This window comes from Lynx canadensis, chromosome B4 (genome assembly GCF_007474595.2).
Source record: "Lynx canadensis isolate LIC74 chromosome B4, mLynCan4.pri.v2, whole genome shotgun sequence".
NCBI classification, from domain to species: Eukaryota; Metazoa; Chordata; class Mammalia; order Carnivora; family Felidae; genus Lynx; species Lynx canadensis.
The window spans coordinates 24869188-24888133 of NC_044309.1; the positions used below are offsets into that span (position 1 = coordinate 24869188).

The 18946-nt window shown below is 38.7% G+C and overlaps 1 protein-coding gene across 4 annotated transcripts in view; it reads left to right on the forward strand.

The window, feature by feature from the left end:
• The first annotated feature begins 1024 nt into the window (after positions 1–1024).
• Positions 1025–18946, forward strand: part of ANKRD26 (ankyrin repeat domain 26) — a 113566-nt gene continuing 95644 nt past the window's right edge. For 2 of the 4 annotated variants that reach the window (XM_030321159.1, XM_030321161.1), the window contains exons 1-5: positions 1027–1413; positions 6278–6392; positions 6554–6727; positions 11986–12092; positions 16244–16314. In XM_030321159.1, the coding sequence (XP_030177019.1) occupies positions 1187–1413; positions 6278–6392; positions 6554–6727; positions 11986–12092; positions 16244–16314 (694 nt within the window). In that variant the 5' untranslated portion in view covers positions 1027–1186. Of the gene's footprint in view, positions 1414–6277; positions 6393–6553; positions 6728–11985; positions 12093–16243; positions 16315–18946 lie in introns of all 4 variants that reach the window. The other 2 variants (XM_030321162.1, XM_030321160.1) reach the window with 2 other exon arrangements.

Here is an 18946-nt window from a genome sequence, read left to right on the forward strand (position 1 = left end):
TTTTTTTTTTTTTTTTTTTTTTTTTAAGCAAGGTCTATGACCAATGTGGGGCTTGGACTCACAACTCCAAGATCAAGAGTTGCATGCTCTACTGAGCCAGCCAGGGGCTCCTACTTTGGTTAATTCTTTAAATCATTAACAAATGTAATAGGAATCTGGTGAGTTTAGGGTAGCTGGTTTCGTATTAGCTGTTGTCAGACATTAAAATAGTAGTGTACTGATGCAAGAAGCAGACTAGTCAATGGAACACAACGTAAAACCCAGGAACAGGAAAAAAAAAAAAAAAACAATACCTGAAAATTTAATCTACGATCAAGTGGCATTTTAAACTAGGTGAGAAAAGATGTCTTATTTAGGTCAAGCAAATAAACATTAAAAAAAAAATTCCTAAATGTTACACCATGCTCCCAAATAAATCTTGGATTCATTAAAGATTTAATTGGGAACTAACACCAACAAATAAAAGAAAATGTAAACGTAAGGTTGGGGCCAAGGGGAGGATTCAGAGGCGTGCAGAAATGCGGTTTCATTTCATCTGGAGAATACGTTGTTTCCCCCCGCCTCATCAACTTGCATTTAAGGTCACTAGCTGCCAGAGTCTCTGACCAAGAAAACGTTTGCTGGTGCTGCATCTGCTAAATTCTATGGAGACCGGCTAGGGCCCAGAGGGATACGGAAGAAGAATAAACTGAGGGATAAAGAGATTTAGAGAGCTTTTCGAAGGGAAGTTTTCTGGGGAACGACGTCTTCAGTCAGCATCCCGAAGTTCGGCGTCACTCTAGCCTCAGTCGTATACACGGGCTGCTTTTCCACACCGCGATCCTAACTTTTGCAAATGCCCAGAAACGCTCAGCTAACTCCCACCTGAAGGCACCCAGCCCTGCTCCCAATCACTGAGATTTGAGTGGTTGGGGCCTCGCACATGCGCTTTGGGTACCCTTGACCGCTAGCCCTCTGTGCGCACGCGCAGTGATTCCATATTTCCGAAGTGCGCAAGCGCACTTGTTTTAAGCGGCATTGCTTCCTGAAGGTTACCGTGAGGTGAGAGCTACACAGCCGCGGAGCGTCACTGCTGGGGTGTTGTGGCCAGGAGTGTTTGGCCTATCTGTAGCGCTAGTGTTGGGCTCAGGAAGTAGTGAAAAGCTGAGGGCGAGGTGAAGTCTCTGTGGAGCCCGTAGGCTTAGCAATGAAGAGGATATTTGGGTTCGGGAGTAAGAAGGGCGTGTCGCCCTTGGGCTCCGCTTCTGTTGGGCAGAAGAATAATAGGATTGACAACTTCCTGATGGGTTACCACGTCCGAGACAGAGATCTCGGAAAGATCCACAAGGCTGCCTGCGTGGGCAACGTAGCGAAAGTGCAGCAGATTCTGTTCTTGGGGAAAAATGGCGTGGATGATAGAGACAAGATGAACAGGTAATAGGGACTTGGAGGCTGGCAGGGAGGAGGCGGGAACGACCTGGGAGAAGCGCACACCTGGTCTAGCTCTACCTGTGCATCGGAGCCCTGGGGGAGCTGGGTTTTCTTCCCTCCTGAGGTCCCGCTGCCCCTCGGTGGTGGGAACCCAACGTGGTCTAGCGCCCAGGCGGACAGTGTGAGCGGCAAAAACAAAATCTTCAGCTGCCTTGGCACGTAGTCGTAGTTCCCGAATAGAGCACTTTACTCTCAAGTTTGACGTGATTTACCCAAATTTCAATAGTAATACACACGAAATTAAGTGTTGACAACATGTTGTTTTTAATGGACTCATTTTCATGCCATAATGTTATAGAAAAGTGCATAATGGGAGAAATAATTCCTGTAATCAACTTCTGGGCTAAAAATCCAGTATTCTTGGGATAAAATCCAGTATCCAGTTTATGTCTGTGTACACTTATGTACGTGTGCTATTTACTGAGGGACCTTGGAAGGACATTTTGAAGTGGAAGATGGCTCTGAATAGGACTCCTTTTTCTCAAAGTCTCTTCCTGTATTTGTCAGTTTTAGGTAAAGCAAATGAAAGCATCATGGTTTTAAGAATTTTGAGCTACACATGCTCTTCTGATGTCATTAAGGAAATTTTTGGACTCACTGTCTTGTACATCTGAAACTGATATAACACTTTATGTTAACGAACTGGAATTAAAATAAGAACTTATTTTTTTATAATAGGAGGTAGATTTGCCCTTCCAGATATCAAAATGTACCTGAGATTTCCACAAATTATTCGTTTACGAACAGCTGAAAAGACAGATAAAGGAGTGGTCCAGAGTAGAAAATAACAAAAGTTCAAATATATGTAATACTTTAAAATTTGATGCTGGTGACATTTCATATTAGTAGGAAAAGGTGAATTATTCGTAAATAGTGGAGAAACAGCTGATTTGGAGAAAACTTGTTAGAATTTTATCTCCCTAAAATAAGTTCCAGGTGGGATATAAATTAAAACATTTTAATATGCAAAATAAGAAAAGTAACAGAAAAAGCCCCCACAAATGCTTATTTACCCATCCTAAGAATGACTTGAAAAGCAAGACTTTTGGAGGTGCCTGGGTGGCTCAGTCAGTTAAACCTATGACTCTTGATTTCGACTCAGGTCATAATCTCAGGGGTTCGTGGGTTCAAGCCCTGCGAGGGGCTCCCTGCTGTCAATGTGGAGCATGCTTGGGATTCTGTCTCGCCTCTCTCTCTCTCTCTCTCTCTCTCTCTCTCTCTCTCTCTCTCTCAGGAAAAGAAAAAAAGAAATTGGGAGCCCCTGGGTGGCTGGTTAAGCAGTCCAACTTTGGCCCAGGTCATGATCCTGTGCTTCGTGGGTTCGAGCCCCGCTTCAGGCTCTGTGCTGACAGCTCAGATTCTGTGTCTCCCTCTCTCTCTCTGCCCCTCCCTTGCTTGCACACTGTCTCCCAAAAATAAATAAATATAAAAAAAAATTTTTTTTTTAAATGAAGAATTCTGGAGATTGATTTAGCAACATAAAAAACTAAAAGCCTCCATCAGAAAATAATATTATTAAAATAAAAGACCATGCACTTGCAAATATTTACAACATATTTGTATCAGACAAAAAAATATATCTTCGTTTTACAGGGAAGTCTTTGAAATCAAAACAAAAAAAAATCTGTAATTTGAAATTGCATAAAGTACTTCTTTGCATATCTACACGAGACCAGTGGACATAGGAAAATATAGCGTCCCTGGTAAAAAAAGAAATTTAAGTTAAAAAGGGAATGAAGTACAGTTTTCCATCTACAACCTTTGTGAAAATAGAATGATGGTGCTTATACTGCCGCTTAAAGTTTAAGTTGTTTTCGACTTTCCAATAGACAATTTGGTGTAAGTACCACAAAAAATATGTATTCCTTTTACCCATCAATTTTATTTCTACTAAAATATCTTTAGGAAATTACCAGAGATAAATGACATACATTTTGCTTTTCTCAGCACTATTTAAAATAGCAATGTATTAAGAACTCATAATGGCTTTTATAAGTATGCCATTATATCCATAAGATGGATATGTGATCATTGAAGGTGGCATAGGTAATAGATATACACAGAGATGCAGAGCTGTGCTTTAGTTGATCATTAAGTGAGAACAAAAATCAGTTTGATCATATGTACACACAAGCAGACTTTGGTTTTATATTAAGCCCCAAAATGCACAAAATATGATTAAATTTGTTATTTCTGAGCCTTTGAATTTACATGCATTTTTCTTTTCCTTTAAAGAAAATCTGTGCTTTCTACAGGAAAAGGTGTATAAAAGTCCTATTAAAAGTTTATTATCAATAAAAAAGGTTTGTTATCGTTGAAGAAATCCTGGAGAAAAGCAAGAATATGAATCTTATATACATGAAAATAATTTCTCACTTTGTGTTAAAAAATATTTTTGGATGTAAATTAAGAAAACCAAGTTAATTAAAATTTTTTTGAGGATTGGTATATTCTGACAACTTTTGGCCTCTTCAGAAGTAAAGGGAATATTTTTATTTGCATTTGTAGATTTTATTATGCATACATTAAACATATACATATATTTTTTGTTATATGTAGCTTTATTACATATAATAGGTAAATGATTTATATTAATCATGAAAACAAAATATATTAGTTTTGTGCTTATGAACAAGATAAATAGCAAATATAAATGATTATTGCTGTTTCAGAAGTATTGTTTTACTTTATATACCTTTTCTTTAAAAATATTGAACTCTCCAACTGTATTTATCCACTTTCCATCCATTTATTTATCAACTAGAACCTGCATGTATATTATATAGCAGACATATTCTCAAGATCCTTTCATTCTCAAAGACTTCATTTTGCACAGTATGAGCAAGATGAGACATTTTATTTATTTATTTTCTAAAGATTTTATTTTTTTAAGTTTATTGATGTTTTGAGAGGGGTGGGGTGGGAGGTGGGGGGATGGAGGGGCAGAGAGAGAATCCCAAGCAGGCCCCGTGCTGAAAGCAGGAACTTTTCAAATAGACTTTTCAAAGAGTCTCAGCACGGGGCTTGATCCAGTGAACATGAGATCGTGACTTGAGCCCAAATCAAGAGTTGCACACTTAACAGACTGAGCCACCCAGGTGCCCCAGATTTTATCTTGTTTACTTTATTTTTTAAGTGTTATTTATTGTTGAGGGTGAGAGCATGAGCAGGGGGAGGGGGAAGGGGAGAGGAGGGACAGAGCATCTAAAGCAGGCTCTGCACCAGTTTTTATTTTTAAGTAAAGTAATCTCTATACCCATCATGGGGCTCAAATTTACAACTCTGAGATCAAGGTCGTATGCTCTACTGACTGAGCCGGCAAGGCATCCCTAAGATGAGAAATTTTAAATTCACGTATTAGGATCTCAACTGAAGTTTTCCTCCTTCCTTTCAATGTTTCTGAAGATAGGAAATTGTAAAAGATAACCTTTACCTGCCCTTTTGAAATTTATGATAGTATTAAATACTAATATTGATCATTGGAAATACTTGATTTTCATAAATCTATAGACCTCAATATTTAAAAAAATGAGCTGTTCCTTGTTCCTGGTCATTGGAATCCTGAGTTTCCTTTGGCTTAAACTTTCTTGAGAGGCAAAGTAAGAAGTCCTTAAAAATGTTTTCCTTTTGTTAATTTAGTCCTCTTTTCCTATAATGCTTTTCAGAACTAAAATTTATTTAAATGCCAATCATATGACTAGAACTGCAATAGACCTATTGTATATACCATCATTTCACATAATGGAAGGCACCAAGATTCTATGGTGTCCCACTATTTTATGTACCAATAAAAAAATTTTTTTTTTTAATGTTTATTTATTTTTGAGACAGAGAGAGACAGAGCATGAATGGGATAGGGTCAGAGAGAGAGGGAGACAAAGAATCTGAAACAGGCTCCAGTCTCTGAACTGTCAGCACAGAGCCCAACGTGGGGCTCAAACTCACGGACTGCGAGATCATGACCTGAGCTGAAGTCGGATGCTTAACCGACTGAACCACCCAGGCGCCCCCAATAAAAAAATTTTTTAAAGTCTTTTCAGTTGTAGTTGTAAGACATTTTGAGTTATAAATTGCATTCCAATGTCAGAGATATTAAAATGTGACAAAATGAGCATCTTAGAATCATTGGAATGCAGTATTCTTGCTAATCCTTAAAACATATCTGCAAAGTAGGTGTAATTGTATCAAGGTACCTAATTGAAGTGTTGTCTATGTAAAGCAGTAGTAATGGTAAAAATTATACTACCCAACAACTATTGAGATGTTATTTGTGCTAGGAAGTGTTCTAAATACTTGCATAGATCCTCATTTAAGCATCACAACGAGGTCTTGTGAGATAACTACTGTGTATTTTATTTCATTTCATTTTATTTTATTACTATCATTTTTTTAGTAATCTCTACACCTACTGTGGGGCTTCAAACTCACGACCCTGAGATCAAGAGTTACATGCTCTTCAGACTGAGCTAGCCAGGTGACCCGAGACAACTACTATTTTTATCCCCTTTTGTTGAGGACATTGAGGATAAGTCTAAGCAATAACTAGTGAGTGACAGAGTTAAACTAGGATTGAAACCCAAGTGGAGCTGAATCCCGAGGTCATGCTCTTTCTCTTCAAACAGGCTGCTCTTTTATTAGTGTGATGAGTAATCACTACTAAATATTGTACTTTCTCCAGAGGAAAACTGAATCTTTGTTTTGGAGGCATAGGAATAACATGCTACTTAATGTTTACAATTTCCTGAATTAACTGCATGTTTTGAGAGAGTGCACTATCATTTCCTAAAAAGTCCTCTCACTTTTTTAGGACTGCTCTCCATTTGGCCTGTGCCAATGGCCATCCAGAAGTGGTGACCCTCCTAGTAGAGAGGAAATGCCATCTTAACCTCTGTGATCATGAAAACAGGACAGCTCTCATGAAGGTATGTAGTAGCAGCTATGTCTGCCTGAGATGGATTTGATGTCATTACTTAGAATGAAAATGAAGTTATTGCCTTGAAACAAAACGAATCGGTGAAACCTGTGGCATGCTTACTTTAAATTCTCAGAATTTACACTCTGTTTCTTGGCATATCACTGACAGGCCGTACAGTGCCAGGAAGAGAAATGTGTAAACATACTATTGGAAAATGGTGCCGATCCAAATATTAGGGATGTGAGTGGCAACACTGCTCTCCACTATGCGGCCTTTGGTGATAATATATCCATAATAGAGAAGCTGCTGCTATACAATGCGAATACTGAAGCAAGAAATAAGGTAAAGAACTAATTTATACATTATTTGAAATTTTATATATATACATGAATATTTTAGCCTCAAAATGTTTTATTTCACACACACACACACACACACACACACACACACACTGAATTCTATACATCAGGCCCTGTCATCATGGAAATAACTCCAATGCCAAGTCAGGGAGGGCTAGAAAAAGGTAGTGCCCACAGAAAGGGCAAAGTTGTATCTCCCAGCCACCCTTCCACCCCAGAAAGAAAATGTTTCCATTAGTGCCTACAAGTGGATGGTAGTCTCAGAGCCCATAAAGGACTAAAGGTCTAGAGGGGAGTGAGGTGATGATGGAGGCTGGGTGCTATGCAGGGGCTTAGGCAAGGGGTGCTGCTGGGGATAGGTGGGAGGAGGAATGGAGACCCAGACCCAGCAGGGAGAGCTTGGATGTGTGCAAGCGGGAGGAGAAAGCAGCAGGTTGTAGGTGCTGGGCACTGCAGGCCCCGGTGCTCTGAAGATGAGGGCATTGGGGTCAGGTCATGTCTTGACATCCAGCAAAGGCATCTACTTGTGTTGGTAGCCACTTGGCCAGCCATGTACCATGTTGGGGTGTCCCACTTCAGAGAGTAGCTCCTGCTCAACCTTGTGTAGCTCCTCAGCAGGGTTGTAGCTGTACATGGGGAGTAGATGATGGCCACACTTGCTGGCCCACCTGCCTTTTCCTTGACATGCATTACCTTTCACTGCTGAAGCCCCTGAAGGAACACCCTTGGTTGACACGGGTAGGGTCAATTTTACGTATTTGGAAGTTCAAGTATTCCCTGAATGAAAATATTTGGCAATAACTTATTTATCTAAGATTTCTTCTTCCTTCCTTCCTTCCTTCCTTCCTTCCTTCCTTCCTTCCTTTCTTCTTATATTTTATTTATTTTTGAGAGAGACAGAGAGAGAGAGAGACAGAGACAGAACAAGAGGGGGAGAGGGGCAGAGAGAGGGAGACACAGAATCTGAAGCAGGCTCCAGGCTCCCAGCTGTCAGCACAGAGCCCAATGCAGGGCATGAACTCATGAGCCATGAGATTAAGACCTGAGCCGAAGTTGGATGCTCTACCAACTGAGCCACCTAGGCACCCCTAAGATTTCGTTTTAAATGAGGATACTTCTAAAGAAACAGAGAATACTGCTTTGTTTTATGTATTTATGGCAAATATTTATGAAAACAATATATTTGTTAAAGGTAAAACTTATTTTGTTTTCAAATATTTTTCCCATCCAATTTTTTTTTTAGTGAAAAACAACACAGGAAAGCAAAATTTGCCCTAGTCTTTGTCTTAAAACTCAAAGAAAACAAATGCATTTTACAATAAAAAATATTGCTGCTGTTGACAAGTTCCTATTTGATAAAAAAAGTGATTTATAAAAATGGGATTTATCTTTTATTGGCCAAGGCTTAAGAGGAAAAAGGGGAAAGGAGGGAGCAGTCAGAACTAAGTAGGCCAATTTGGAAATTTGGCAAGTGAGAGAAAATAACAAGAAGAGGCTGTTTGTTTTATTGTTTTTTTTCCCCTTCAGTTTATATGTTTAGTCAAGGAGTCTTCAATTTTTGAGGGGAATAATTGTTACTTAGGGAAACAGTGAGTTGCAAACCTGCCTAGAGACCAAGTGTAGGAGGACTCAGAGGAAATCAGATTGGCAGTGAACAGGTGGTTGATTAAGTGGGCAAGGAGAGGAAAGAACAAATAATTAACTGTCATATAATCCTATTCTGGCAGAAACAGCCACTTAGATAAGAGTCTAAACTCTGTTCTGAAATCTAGAATATCTTGATGGGAAGTAAGAAGTTTAAAAGTAATGAAATCAAGTTGCATTTTGACTTTACATTTAGTCCCTGTTCTACCTCTGCTCAGGGAAATTAAATGCAGTTTTGATAAGTCATTCTTTTGGCTAAATCTTCAAATGATAGAGGGAGTTGGCCACATAGATGAGACTGATGTGATTGTCTGCTGCACCAGCTCTCAGCTAGAATTGTGGTGGTGAATCCCAGTGCCCTGGGGAAGTTTCAAATTTTTTTTTACAAGCCTAAACTCTCTCCTGAAGAGTTTGAGTAAATCTAGTAACATGTATACATAGACATGGATATTTAGAAATATTTTTTTTGAGACTGTGCTACAACTCTTGGTTAAGAACTACTGGGGTGTGTGGGTGGCTCAGTCGGTTAAGCGTCTGACTTCAGGCTCAGGTCATCATCTCACAGTTCACAAGTTCTAGCCCCGTGTTGGACTCTGTGCTGACAGCTTAGACAGAGCCTGGAGCCTGCTTCATATTCTGTAGTCTCCCTCTCTTTTTGCCCCTCCCCTGCTCGTGCTCTTTCTCTCTCTTCCACAAAAAGTGGACATTTAAAAAAAATTTAAAAGAAGCTAACTACTGAATGGAGGGGTACCCAGGTTTTTCAGTTGATTAAGCGTCCGACTTCCACTCAGGTTGTGATCTCATGGTTTGTGAGTTCGAGCCCTGCATTGGGTCCTGCACTGATGGTGCAGAGATGCGTGAGATTCTCTCTTTCCCTGCCCCTCCCCCAGTTGCTCGTGCTCTCTCTCTTCCTCAAAATAAATAATTTAATTAAAAAAACCCCAAAGAACTACTGAATGGAGAAGTATAGTATATAAATTGACAGATGTCAAAACCTAAGAAATCTCTGGAAGACCTGCAGTTTGATACATGCTGCTTCCTTCAACTCTCTCCAAAAGCATTATCCTTTCATCTTTCTCTACCTCTGTGAGAAGTTAAAGTGAATATTATTGGCTATAGCTGTTGACTTAAGGAATAATTTTTCATCTAACCAACAGTTATTCACTGGCACCCATAGTGTTATGGGTAGTCTTTTAATAAGTAGAGTCTGACCCTTTAAGGATTTTATATCTTTTGTTACCTATTCATTATGTTACCAAATGGTTATTACAAGCAGTGTTTTCCTGATTGCAATAGGAGAAAATCTTGAATCTTCTTTATTAGTTGAAGCTATGTGACCAACTGTCTTATGATGTCTGTTAAATTCATATAGCCCTGGCATAATCCAAATGGTAGTTTTAAACATGGAAATGTAGTTAGTGACAATACAGTTGGGAATTGTTTTAATAATTTAGTTTCAGCATAGTTGTGAACTAATTTGTCTATTTGATTAACAGTCTGGGAGAATTAAACACAGATAGATTGCAGTTTTAATAAGCGTTGGAAAAATTCTTAAGATGGGTGTTACGAGTCTTTTTGTTGTGATTCTTTTAGAGAGAGTGTGAGTGGGGGAGAAGGGCAGAGGGGGAGAGAGAGAATGTTAAGCAGGGTCCACGCTAAGTGCCAAAGCCAATGTGGGGCTCAGTCTCACAACCCTGGGATCATGACCTGAGCTGAAGTCAAGCGTCAGATGCTCAACTGACTAAGCCACCGAGGCTCCCCTCTTATGAGTCTTAATAGCAATTTTTATTACATGTTGGGGCCTAAGTTTTTGGTAAAACGTGATACTGATACTTCAGGAAAGATTTACATACAAATATTTGCTTTATGCACAACCAAAATACCCGTGGGCTATTGACTAAATTTGGCCCCTGGATGTGTTTAGTTTCCTCCATAAATTGAGTCAACATTTAAAATTATGACACTCATGCAGAAATCTGGATTTCAGACTTTTCTTACGGAATCATACCTGGTACTTTGAGCCCATACTACTGTTTGGTATGCATTCCAGCGGCTGACCTTTTTATATGAGGTATGGGTGTCTCCAGTTTGCTACTGTCCCCACTTAGGTTCTTCACTTACTCGAGTCACCTACTTTGCCTCCATAAGCATTGCGTTTACAATTACTGTTTTATGATATAAATATATATATATATATATATACACACATATATACATATATATATATGTATTTTGAAGACTGTGCTAATCAGATCTCTTTTTGGACACAAAGAAACCTTGGTAATTTTTTAAAAGTTTATTAAGAGAAAGAGAGAGAGAATCCCTAGGAGGCACTGGGTTTGAACTCATGAATCATGAGACCATGACTTGAGCCAAAGTCAAGAGTCAGATGCTTAACTGACTGAGCTACCCAGGCGCCTCTGTTTTATGGTCTATTTTGATAAAGATTTCAAGGTTTTCAAGGCAATCCATATTAATTTATAATATATATTTTGTATTTTATGTTAATGTCTTCGGAATAGGATTGAATTTTCCAAGTTAGACTTTCGAAGTTGTTTTTGTATTCTATTTATTTATTTATGAAGGAGAGAGAGCGTGTGCATGAGTGGGGGAGGGGCAGAGAGAAAGGCAGACAGAATCCTCCAGGCTGAGCTGTTAGCATAGAGCCCAGTGCAGGGCTTGAACTCACAAATCATGAGATCATGACCTGAACAAAAGTTGGACTCTTAACTGACTGAGCCCCCCAGGTGCCCCATAAGTTGGTTTCAAAAAAACACTTTTTCCTTATGTGTACTGTAAATAATCATATTCCTATTGGAATATTTGCAAACCGTATTAGATTAATCATGGTTACAGTTGAATAGGTTATGCCTATTGCAGACAATATTCTCTTTCTCCTCAGCATTGTTCCCTAAAAATGCAAATAATGTAGTCACTTTCATTATGCTAAAAATGATCTGTATAAACCAGTGTTTGAATTTTTATTGATAAGCCATTATATTTTTATTTCTGATTTATATTTTGCCTAACAATAACTACAGCACAATAATAGGAACAATAACTACAGTATACCATGATAAGTACTGTGATAGAAGCAACGATCTTGGAACCAGTGAGTGTTTGAAGTGAGTTTGGGGGCATGACTGCATATAATCTGTTGAAGAAGGTGGAGGAGGGCTATTTTATTAAAAACATTTTTTTAAATGTTTGTTTCTTTTTGAGAGAGAGGGAGAGACAGAGTGCGAGCAAGGGAGGGAGGGCAGAGAGAAAGAGAGGGAGACAGAATCTGCAACAGGCTCTAGGCTGTGCACTGTCAGTATAGAGCACAATGCAGGGATCGAACTCACAAACCCTGAGATCATGACCTAAGCCGCAGTTGGTCACTTAACCAACTGAGCCACCCAGGTGCCCCAGTGGAGGAGGGCTATTTTAAAGAGAAGCAGCAGCAGGTGAAAGCACAGGGGTGGGAAGGAAGAGGCCATTTTGATTTACTTTTTGTATTATATGTTTAAGTTTAGAGGATCTTTTGTAAGTTTTAAAATTTGGTATGGAAATATGTAATTTTGTAAATTATAAATTGTTTTTGCTCTTTTACAGGATAACTTCACACCACTTCTAGTTGCTGTAAATGAAAACAAACAGCAAATAGTGGAATTTTTAATAGAAAAGGCAGCAAATATACATGCAGTTGATAAATTAAAAAGGTGCAGTAGTTTTCTTTTAAACCTTAGTATTGTTCTAGAGTGGTAATAATTATTCAAGTCAGGAAGATTAACTTAAGAAGAAAAATATTAATTTATAATTATATAGTGAAAAATGTCAACACATCACCAGTTAGGCAGAAAGCAATTATTCTGACTGGGCAACATGAAGAACAGGGTATAGCAGAATTCATATTCCTTGATAATGTTGACTAATGTCATTTGCAGTGTTTATTTTTAAATAGGTTCCATGCTCAGCATGGAGTCCAATACTGGGCCTGAACTCATGACTCTGAGATTAAGACCCAAGCTGAGATCAAGAGTCTGATGCTTAACCCAGTTGCCCCTGCAATGTTTTTTTTTTTTCCACATGATTTTGTGTTAACTAAAGGGATTTCATATTAATTTTATAAAGGGTGTACTCTCAGCTGTTAGTTTACTTTATGACACAATATTGGACTTCTTAATCTTTTTATGGTATTTTATAAACTTCTACTTCTTAGAGGTGCCTGGGTGGCTCAATTGGTTATGCATCTGACTTCGGCTCAGGTGATCATCTTATGGTTCGTGGGTTTGAACCCCACATCAGGCTCTGTGCTGACAGTGTAGAGCCTGCTTAGGATTCTCCATCTCTCTCTCTCTCTGCCCTCGCCCACACTCTCGAGTGCACTCTCTCTCTTTCTCAAAATAAGTAATAAATAAACTAAAAAAAAAAGAACTTCTTCATATATATTTTTCCTTCAGAGATGTATATTGTGGTGCCTGGGTGGCTCAGTTGGTGAAGTCTGTGACTTTGGCTGAGGTCATGATCTCATGGTTCGTGGGTTTGAGCCCCATGTTGGGCTCTGCTGACAGCTCAGAACCTGGAGCTGCTTTGGATTCTGTGTATCCCTGTCTCTCTCTGCCTCTCCCCTGCTTGTGCTCTGTCTCTCAAAAGCAAATAAATGTTAAAAAAAAAAAAAAAAAAAGACGCATGTTAAACATAAATAGGAGTTTTATCTTTTGGATCACTCTTTGCTTTAAATTGCCTTTTTTTTTTTCTTTTGAGGAATACTGTTGTCGTTAGATGGTCTCTAAGTGATGATTAATTACTATTACTGGATACTATAGGCTCATCAGTTTTTATCCTTTTTCATGTCCAGTATGTATTTTTTTATTTTACTTTTAATTGGTATGCATAGAAAGATGAAAGGTAGCTTTAACTGAATAGACTTTTCCTTTAATGAGGATAAGTTACAGGTGGGTGATAAAGAAGAAAGAGATGTGCCTTAGATTCACACAAGACTAGGTTTATTCATAGCTTTCCTACTTGCTAGGTGTTGTGACCTTGGGAGCGTTACGTATCATCACTAAATGTTTCCTGATATGAAAAGGAGGATAATAACACATCCTTCAAGGGTGGTTGTGCGTAAATTATATTTTATATACATAGCATTTAATTTAGTGCCTACCATATGCTTATCAGCATCGTTAACTATAATTATGCCTGTTTTATTAGCATTCACATTAAAATATTATCATTTTAAGCCTGCAGATAGTTTTTATACTTACTTGACCTGTAGATGGCTTTGAAGTGCACTGTATCAGATTAAGGAAGACATGGGGAATTCTTTTTTAAAATCTTTACCTATTCAGATAAGTGACCTCCACATAGTTTCTTGTTTATCAAAGGACTTTAAATTAGCAACTCTATAATACATTACCCAAGTGGGACAAGAAGCTCCCTTTTGTCCCTTCATTTTAGTCTTGGAGATAATTTACAAAGATGAACACTTGAACGTGTAAATGGTTGATTCTGAACAGACAGGCAAGATATTAACCTGATAAAGTATATCGAAATTAGTTGTTTAAATAACTCTAAATTCCTAAGAGTGAAGTTATCTCTGTTATTTTAGAACAGCCCTCATGCTTGCTGTAAATTATGAATCAACAAATGTAGTCAGGCTTCTTCTTCAGCAAGGTATTGATCCCTTTCCTCAAGATGTATATGCATGGACTGCAGCTGAATATGCTTATATTAAGGGTTTTAATCTGTGTTTGCATTAAAATGCTAGTTATTACTAAACTGAGGTTTAAAATAATTTAACGGTTAACTTCGTACGTAACAAATGGTATTTCGTAGTTTGGTCAGGCAGTTTTGGAATGGCAGTTGGTTAGTCCACAACATTAGCCAGAAATCAAGCAAAGGACTAGACTAGTTGGAAGTAGAAATGTGTGCAGGATTCTTTACCTCAGGACTTTTGAGACCTTTATCCTTTTTTTTTTTTTTTTTTTTTCAACGTTTATTTATTTTTGGGACAGAGAGAGACAGAGCATGAACGGGGGAGGGGCAGAGAGAGAGGGAGACACAGAATCGGAAACAGGCTCCAGGCTCTGGGCCATCAGCCCAGAGCCTGACGCGGGGCTCGAACTCACGGACCGTGAGATCGTGACCTGGCTGAAGTCGGACGCTTAACCGACTGCGCCACCCAGGCGCCCCTTGAGACCTTTATCCTTAAGGATCCTAACCTTGCCCCTTTCGTTTCAAGTATAACCCCTATGCATGGGGTACAAATAATGTTACATCTCTGTGTTTTCTAACTAGTAACTTGGGTCTTGAAATGTTCAGTTGTGTGGAAAACCCTGTACTTTCCTTTGAGAGCTATCTCCTGTACTCTCTCCCTTGAATTTTCCAAGAACCAAAGGAGCACCCTAAGACCAAAGAGACAGTCCTCTTTCACAAGTCGTAGGGAGGAGAAAAAAGAACATCCTGATCATTCTGCTGTTTCCTTTGATTCTGTTGCTGCGGCATTGCTGTTGAAACTGGTGCTGCAGTCTGGTCGCGGTCGTGATTGACCTTTGCTCCCAGGATTCCCTTGCTGATCCAGAGTTTCCAGTCTTCATGGTGATCCACACTTAGATTTCAAAGTTACAAAGTTTCTTTTGTTCACTGCACATGCAGCACGTATGCTCAGCAGCTATCCCAAAGCACCAGCACCCTGTTCTGGCAGCTGGGCCTCCTGGCTTTAATCATACACCCCTTTCCCTACACACTCAAAAACCTTATGTGGAACCCATATCTTAGCCTAGACTTTCATTATGAGTTACCCTCTGAGGATCTTGTTTCTCTTTTTTTTTTTTTTGCCAGAAGATGTTAGTTGGGACCATTCTAAGCTGTCAGAGATGTTCAAATAATGCTGCAGGAAGAGATCGGGCTTCCCTTTCTCCTTTGTTAGTAGATCTGTACCCCTGCCTTTTTTTTTTTTTTTTTAAAGCATGGAGCCTAACATGGGGCTCAAACTCATGACCCTGAGATCAAGACCCAAGTTGAGATCAAGAGCTGGATGCTCAACTGACTGAGTCCCTGCACCCTCTGTACCCCCACTTGAAATCCTGTGCATCAGGTGCCCCTGTACCCCTGCTTTAAATCCTGTGGAGCATCTTTTCTGAGGTCATGGAAGGTCTCATATTGCCCTTCCCAGAGTAATGAGCATCAATCACCTTGCCTGAGAGGCCATGTTTTGGGCGTAATATCTTATTAAATCCTTTTATCAACCTTGTAAAATAAGGCAGTAAGATACTTGTTTTATAGAGGAAGATTTTGAGCCAAAGAGAAGTGGCTTATCCAAGAACAAATAGCTATTGGTTATAGAGCTAGGACTTCTGAGTCAAAACACTTTCCATAATGGCAAGCTAATTCTAATTATTATTATCATTTTTTTTAAGGTTTATTTACTTTTGATAGAGAGGGACAGAGTGTGAGCTGGGGGTGGTTGCAGAGAGAGAAGGAGATACAGAATCCGAAGCAGGCTCCAGACTCTGAGCTATCAGCACAGAGCCCGATGCAGGGCTCAAACCCATAAACCGTGAGATCATAACCTGAGCTGAAGTTGGATGCTTAACCACCCAGGTGCCCCTGGCAAACTAATTCTAATTTACTAAGCTATAATGCCCTGAATTCATGACTCGTTCATCTTACTGTTTTTTCTTCTTTAAGTACATACTTAATGAAAAGTGTATAGAACGTACAAATTTGAAGTATATGGGGTAATTCCAAGTTTTGGTAGTTGCTCTGATATTATTTGAAATACTCTAAGAATTTGATATATTTGGTAAATGTTTTTCATATCAGTATTACAATAGTAATATTATTTATCACCCTTTTTTATACATAGCAATTACGAAATAATTTGCAGACATAAAGAAGAAATCATGCTTAAAAATTCTTTGCAAAATAGCAATCCAGGTAAGACTTTACATAGTGAATTGCTCTTGGTGGTCCTAACATAGGTAAAGTCAGAATTAGGAAGTTTTGATAATGAAAGAACAATGAAGAAAAAAACACCAGTGTGTAAATTGCATGTGTATTGTTTTCTTTCTTAATTTCTTTCTTTATAGTCTAATGTTCAGAATTATTTAAGAAGTTAACTATAGGTAATTGAAAATATGAGGCTGTATTATCTGAAAAGAAATTCATTATTTTAGTCATGACCCCTAAAATACCATATGATATCTTTGTGTAAATAAGAAAAACATATTTTTAAAAAATATTTATTTAATTTTGAGAGAGAAAGAGAGAGAGTGAGCAGGAGGGAGGCAGAGGGAGGTAGACAGAGGATCCAAAGCAGGCTCCACCACTGATAGCAGAGAGCCCGATGTGGGGCTTGAGCTCATGAGCTGCGAGATCATGACCTGAGCCAAGGTCAGATGCTTAACGAACTGAGCCACCCAGGTGCCCAAAGAGAAAAGATTTTTAAGTTAGTATCTTTTATGTCTCCTCCATAAACATATTGTAACAAATGGCACTTGCTATAAAAATGGATGTTTTATATAATGTTTACAAATGGATTATATTTAGTAAATATTATTACCTAGTGATTTGTCTCTTTAAAAAATGAACCATTCTTTAAAACTGGGAATTCTACAGTACTTTTCTGGTACTGTAAACAAATGGCAAATAATAAGAACTGCAAAACTTAGCTAGTGTGAAACAATGCCAGTGAAATTGTTTTTTACAGATAGCTGCCAATAGTACAGAAGAAAAGCAATGCCTTGTTGAGAAGCATAGGTTATTTCACATTTTGTGTCATCAAGGTCTCACCATTATCAACTTCATTCCGCAAATCAAAACAATGAGAGGGGCGCTTGGGTGGCTGTGTGGGTTAAGTGTCCAACTCTTGATTTCAGCTCAGGTCATCATCTCACAGTTGGTGAGTTGGAGTCCTGTGTCAGACTTCTCTGTTGGGCTCTTTACTGACAGTTCAGAGCCTGCGTGGGATTTTCCCTTTCCTTCTCTCTCTGCCCCTCCCCTGTACATGCATGCTCTGTCTCTCTCAAAATAAACATTTAAAAACAACAACAACAAATCCAGAGTGAGATATGTTGACTTCATTAGAACAATGTTTTTGTCAGTTTGTTGGATAATTGTCATGACGCTGTCATTTTATTATTATAAGATAGTCTGTTGCCATTATTCAAAAGATTATCTTAGCAAGTATTGAAATAGGGTAACTTGGGCTCAAGAAATGTAATAAAATCACAAAAATGTTTCACAATACCAAAAATGCTACTGTTGCTCCCAGATGTGGCACCTAGTGCATTGTGTAATCTGAAAAGTATGAAGAAAGCTTTAACTTGGTAGACTGTTACCAAAGAACTTCTGTAGGTTAGTTTTGGAAGTTACAGGAAAGGCAAAGATAGAACAGACAGTGTTTTTGTTTTTTTTTTTTTAATTTTTTTTTTCAACGTTTTTATTTATTTTGGGGACAGAGAGAGACAGAGCATGAACGGGGGAGGGGCAGAGAGAGAGGGAGACACAGGATCGGAAACAGGCTCCAGGCTCCGAACCATCAGCCCAGAGCCTGATGCGGGGCTCAAACTCACGGACCGCGAGATCGTGACCTGGCTGAAGTCGGACGCTTAACCGACTGCGCCACCCAGGCGCCCCGAACAGTGTTTTGATCATTAAGGTGGTCATAATAGAATAGAGCTGTCCCTGTGGTTTCTTAAACAGAAAAATTTCTGTGGTTTTTTTAAAAATAGTTTTCAAAGAAAACATTTTTATTCATTTTCATTTGTCCAGTTAACAAATAACTATTAAGTGCCTTTTAGCTTCTAAGTGTTTTCCGTTGTTGTAGAATACAAACACTCAAAAAACAGTCTCTACACTCCAGGAGTTTGTTATTATCACTGTCAATTTCATTATTTAGTCTATTTAGTGCTTACTAGGTGACAGAGTCTCATAGAGCTTATAATTATCATTGTTATTTTTTATTGGCATTTGTTCCAGTTACTGTAAGTTCACGGTGAGGGATTAGAGTTTTAAAAAACTGGGTAGAATCTAAGGTAAGCGTGCAGAGTGAGTAGTAAGTTTGCCAGGTAAAGAGGCAGAATGACATTGTTTCACAGGAGTAGCATCTATCACGATTACGTGTTTGGTGGAGTACACAGCAGTGCAAAGTCTAAGGGTGTACGAGTGAACTTTGCAGGATTTATGAGCAGTTGGGTGTTGCTGGTATAAAAAGTGTGCTATGGGAATGGTTGGGAATGAGGTGAATAACTAGGTAAGACAAGCTTATGGATGTTTGTCAGTGCTATAGAAAGGAGTAGATCTTACCTGATAGGCCTTGGGAAGTTTCTTCGGTAGAATGCTTTTAGCGGCAAATAATAGGTGACTTCTAACAGTGACTAAAACAGTAGGAACCAGAAATGTTTTGATGGTTCAGTGATGTCATCAGGATCCCAGTTGTCTCTTGTTCAGTTTTGGAGTTGGTGGTATTTTTATTTCTCCTTTCTGGGGTGGCTAATTAGCAACAGCTCCAGGTATCATATTCTCACATGGCAACATCCAGTGGGAGGGAAGGACTGCTTTTCTTTAT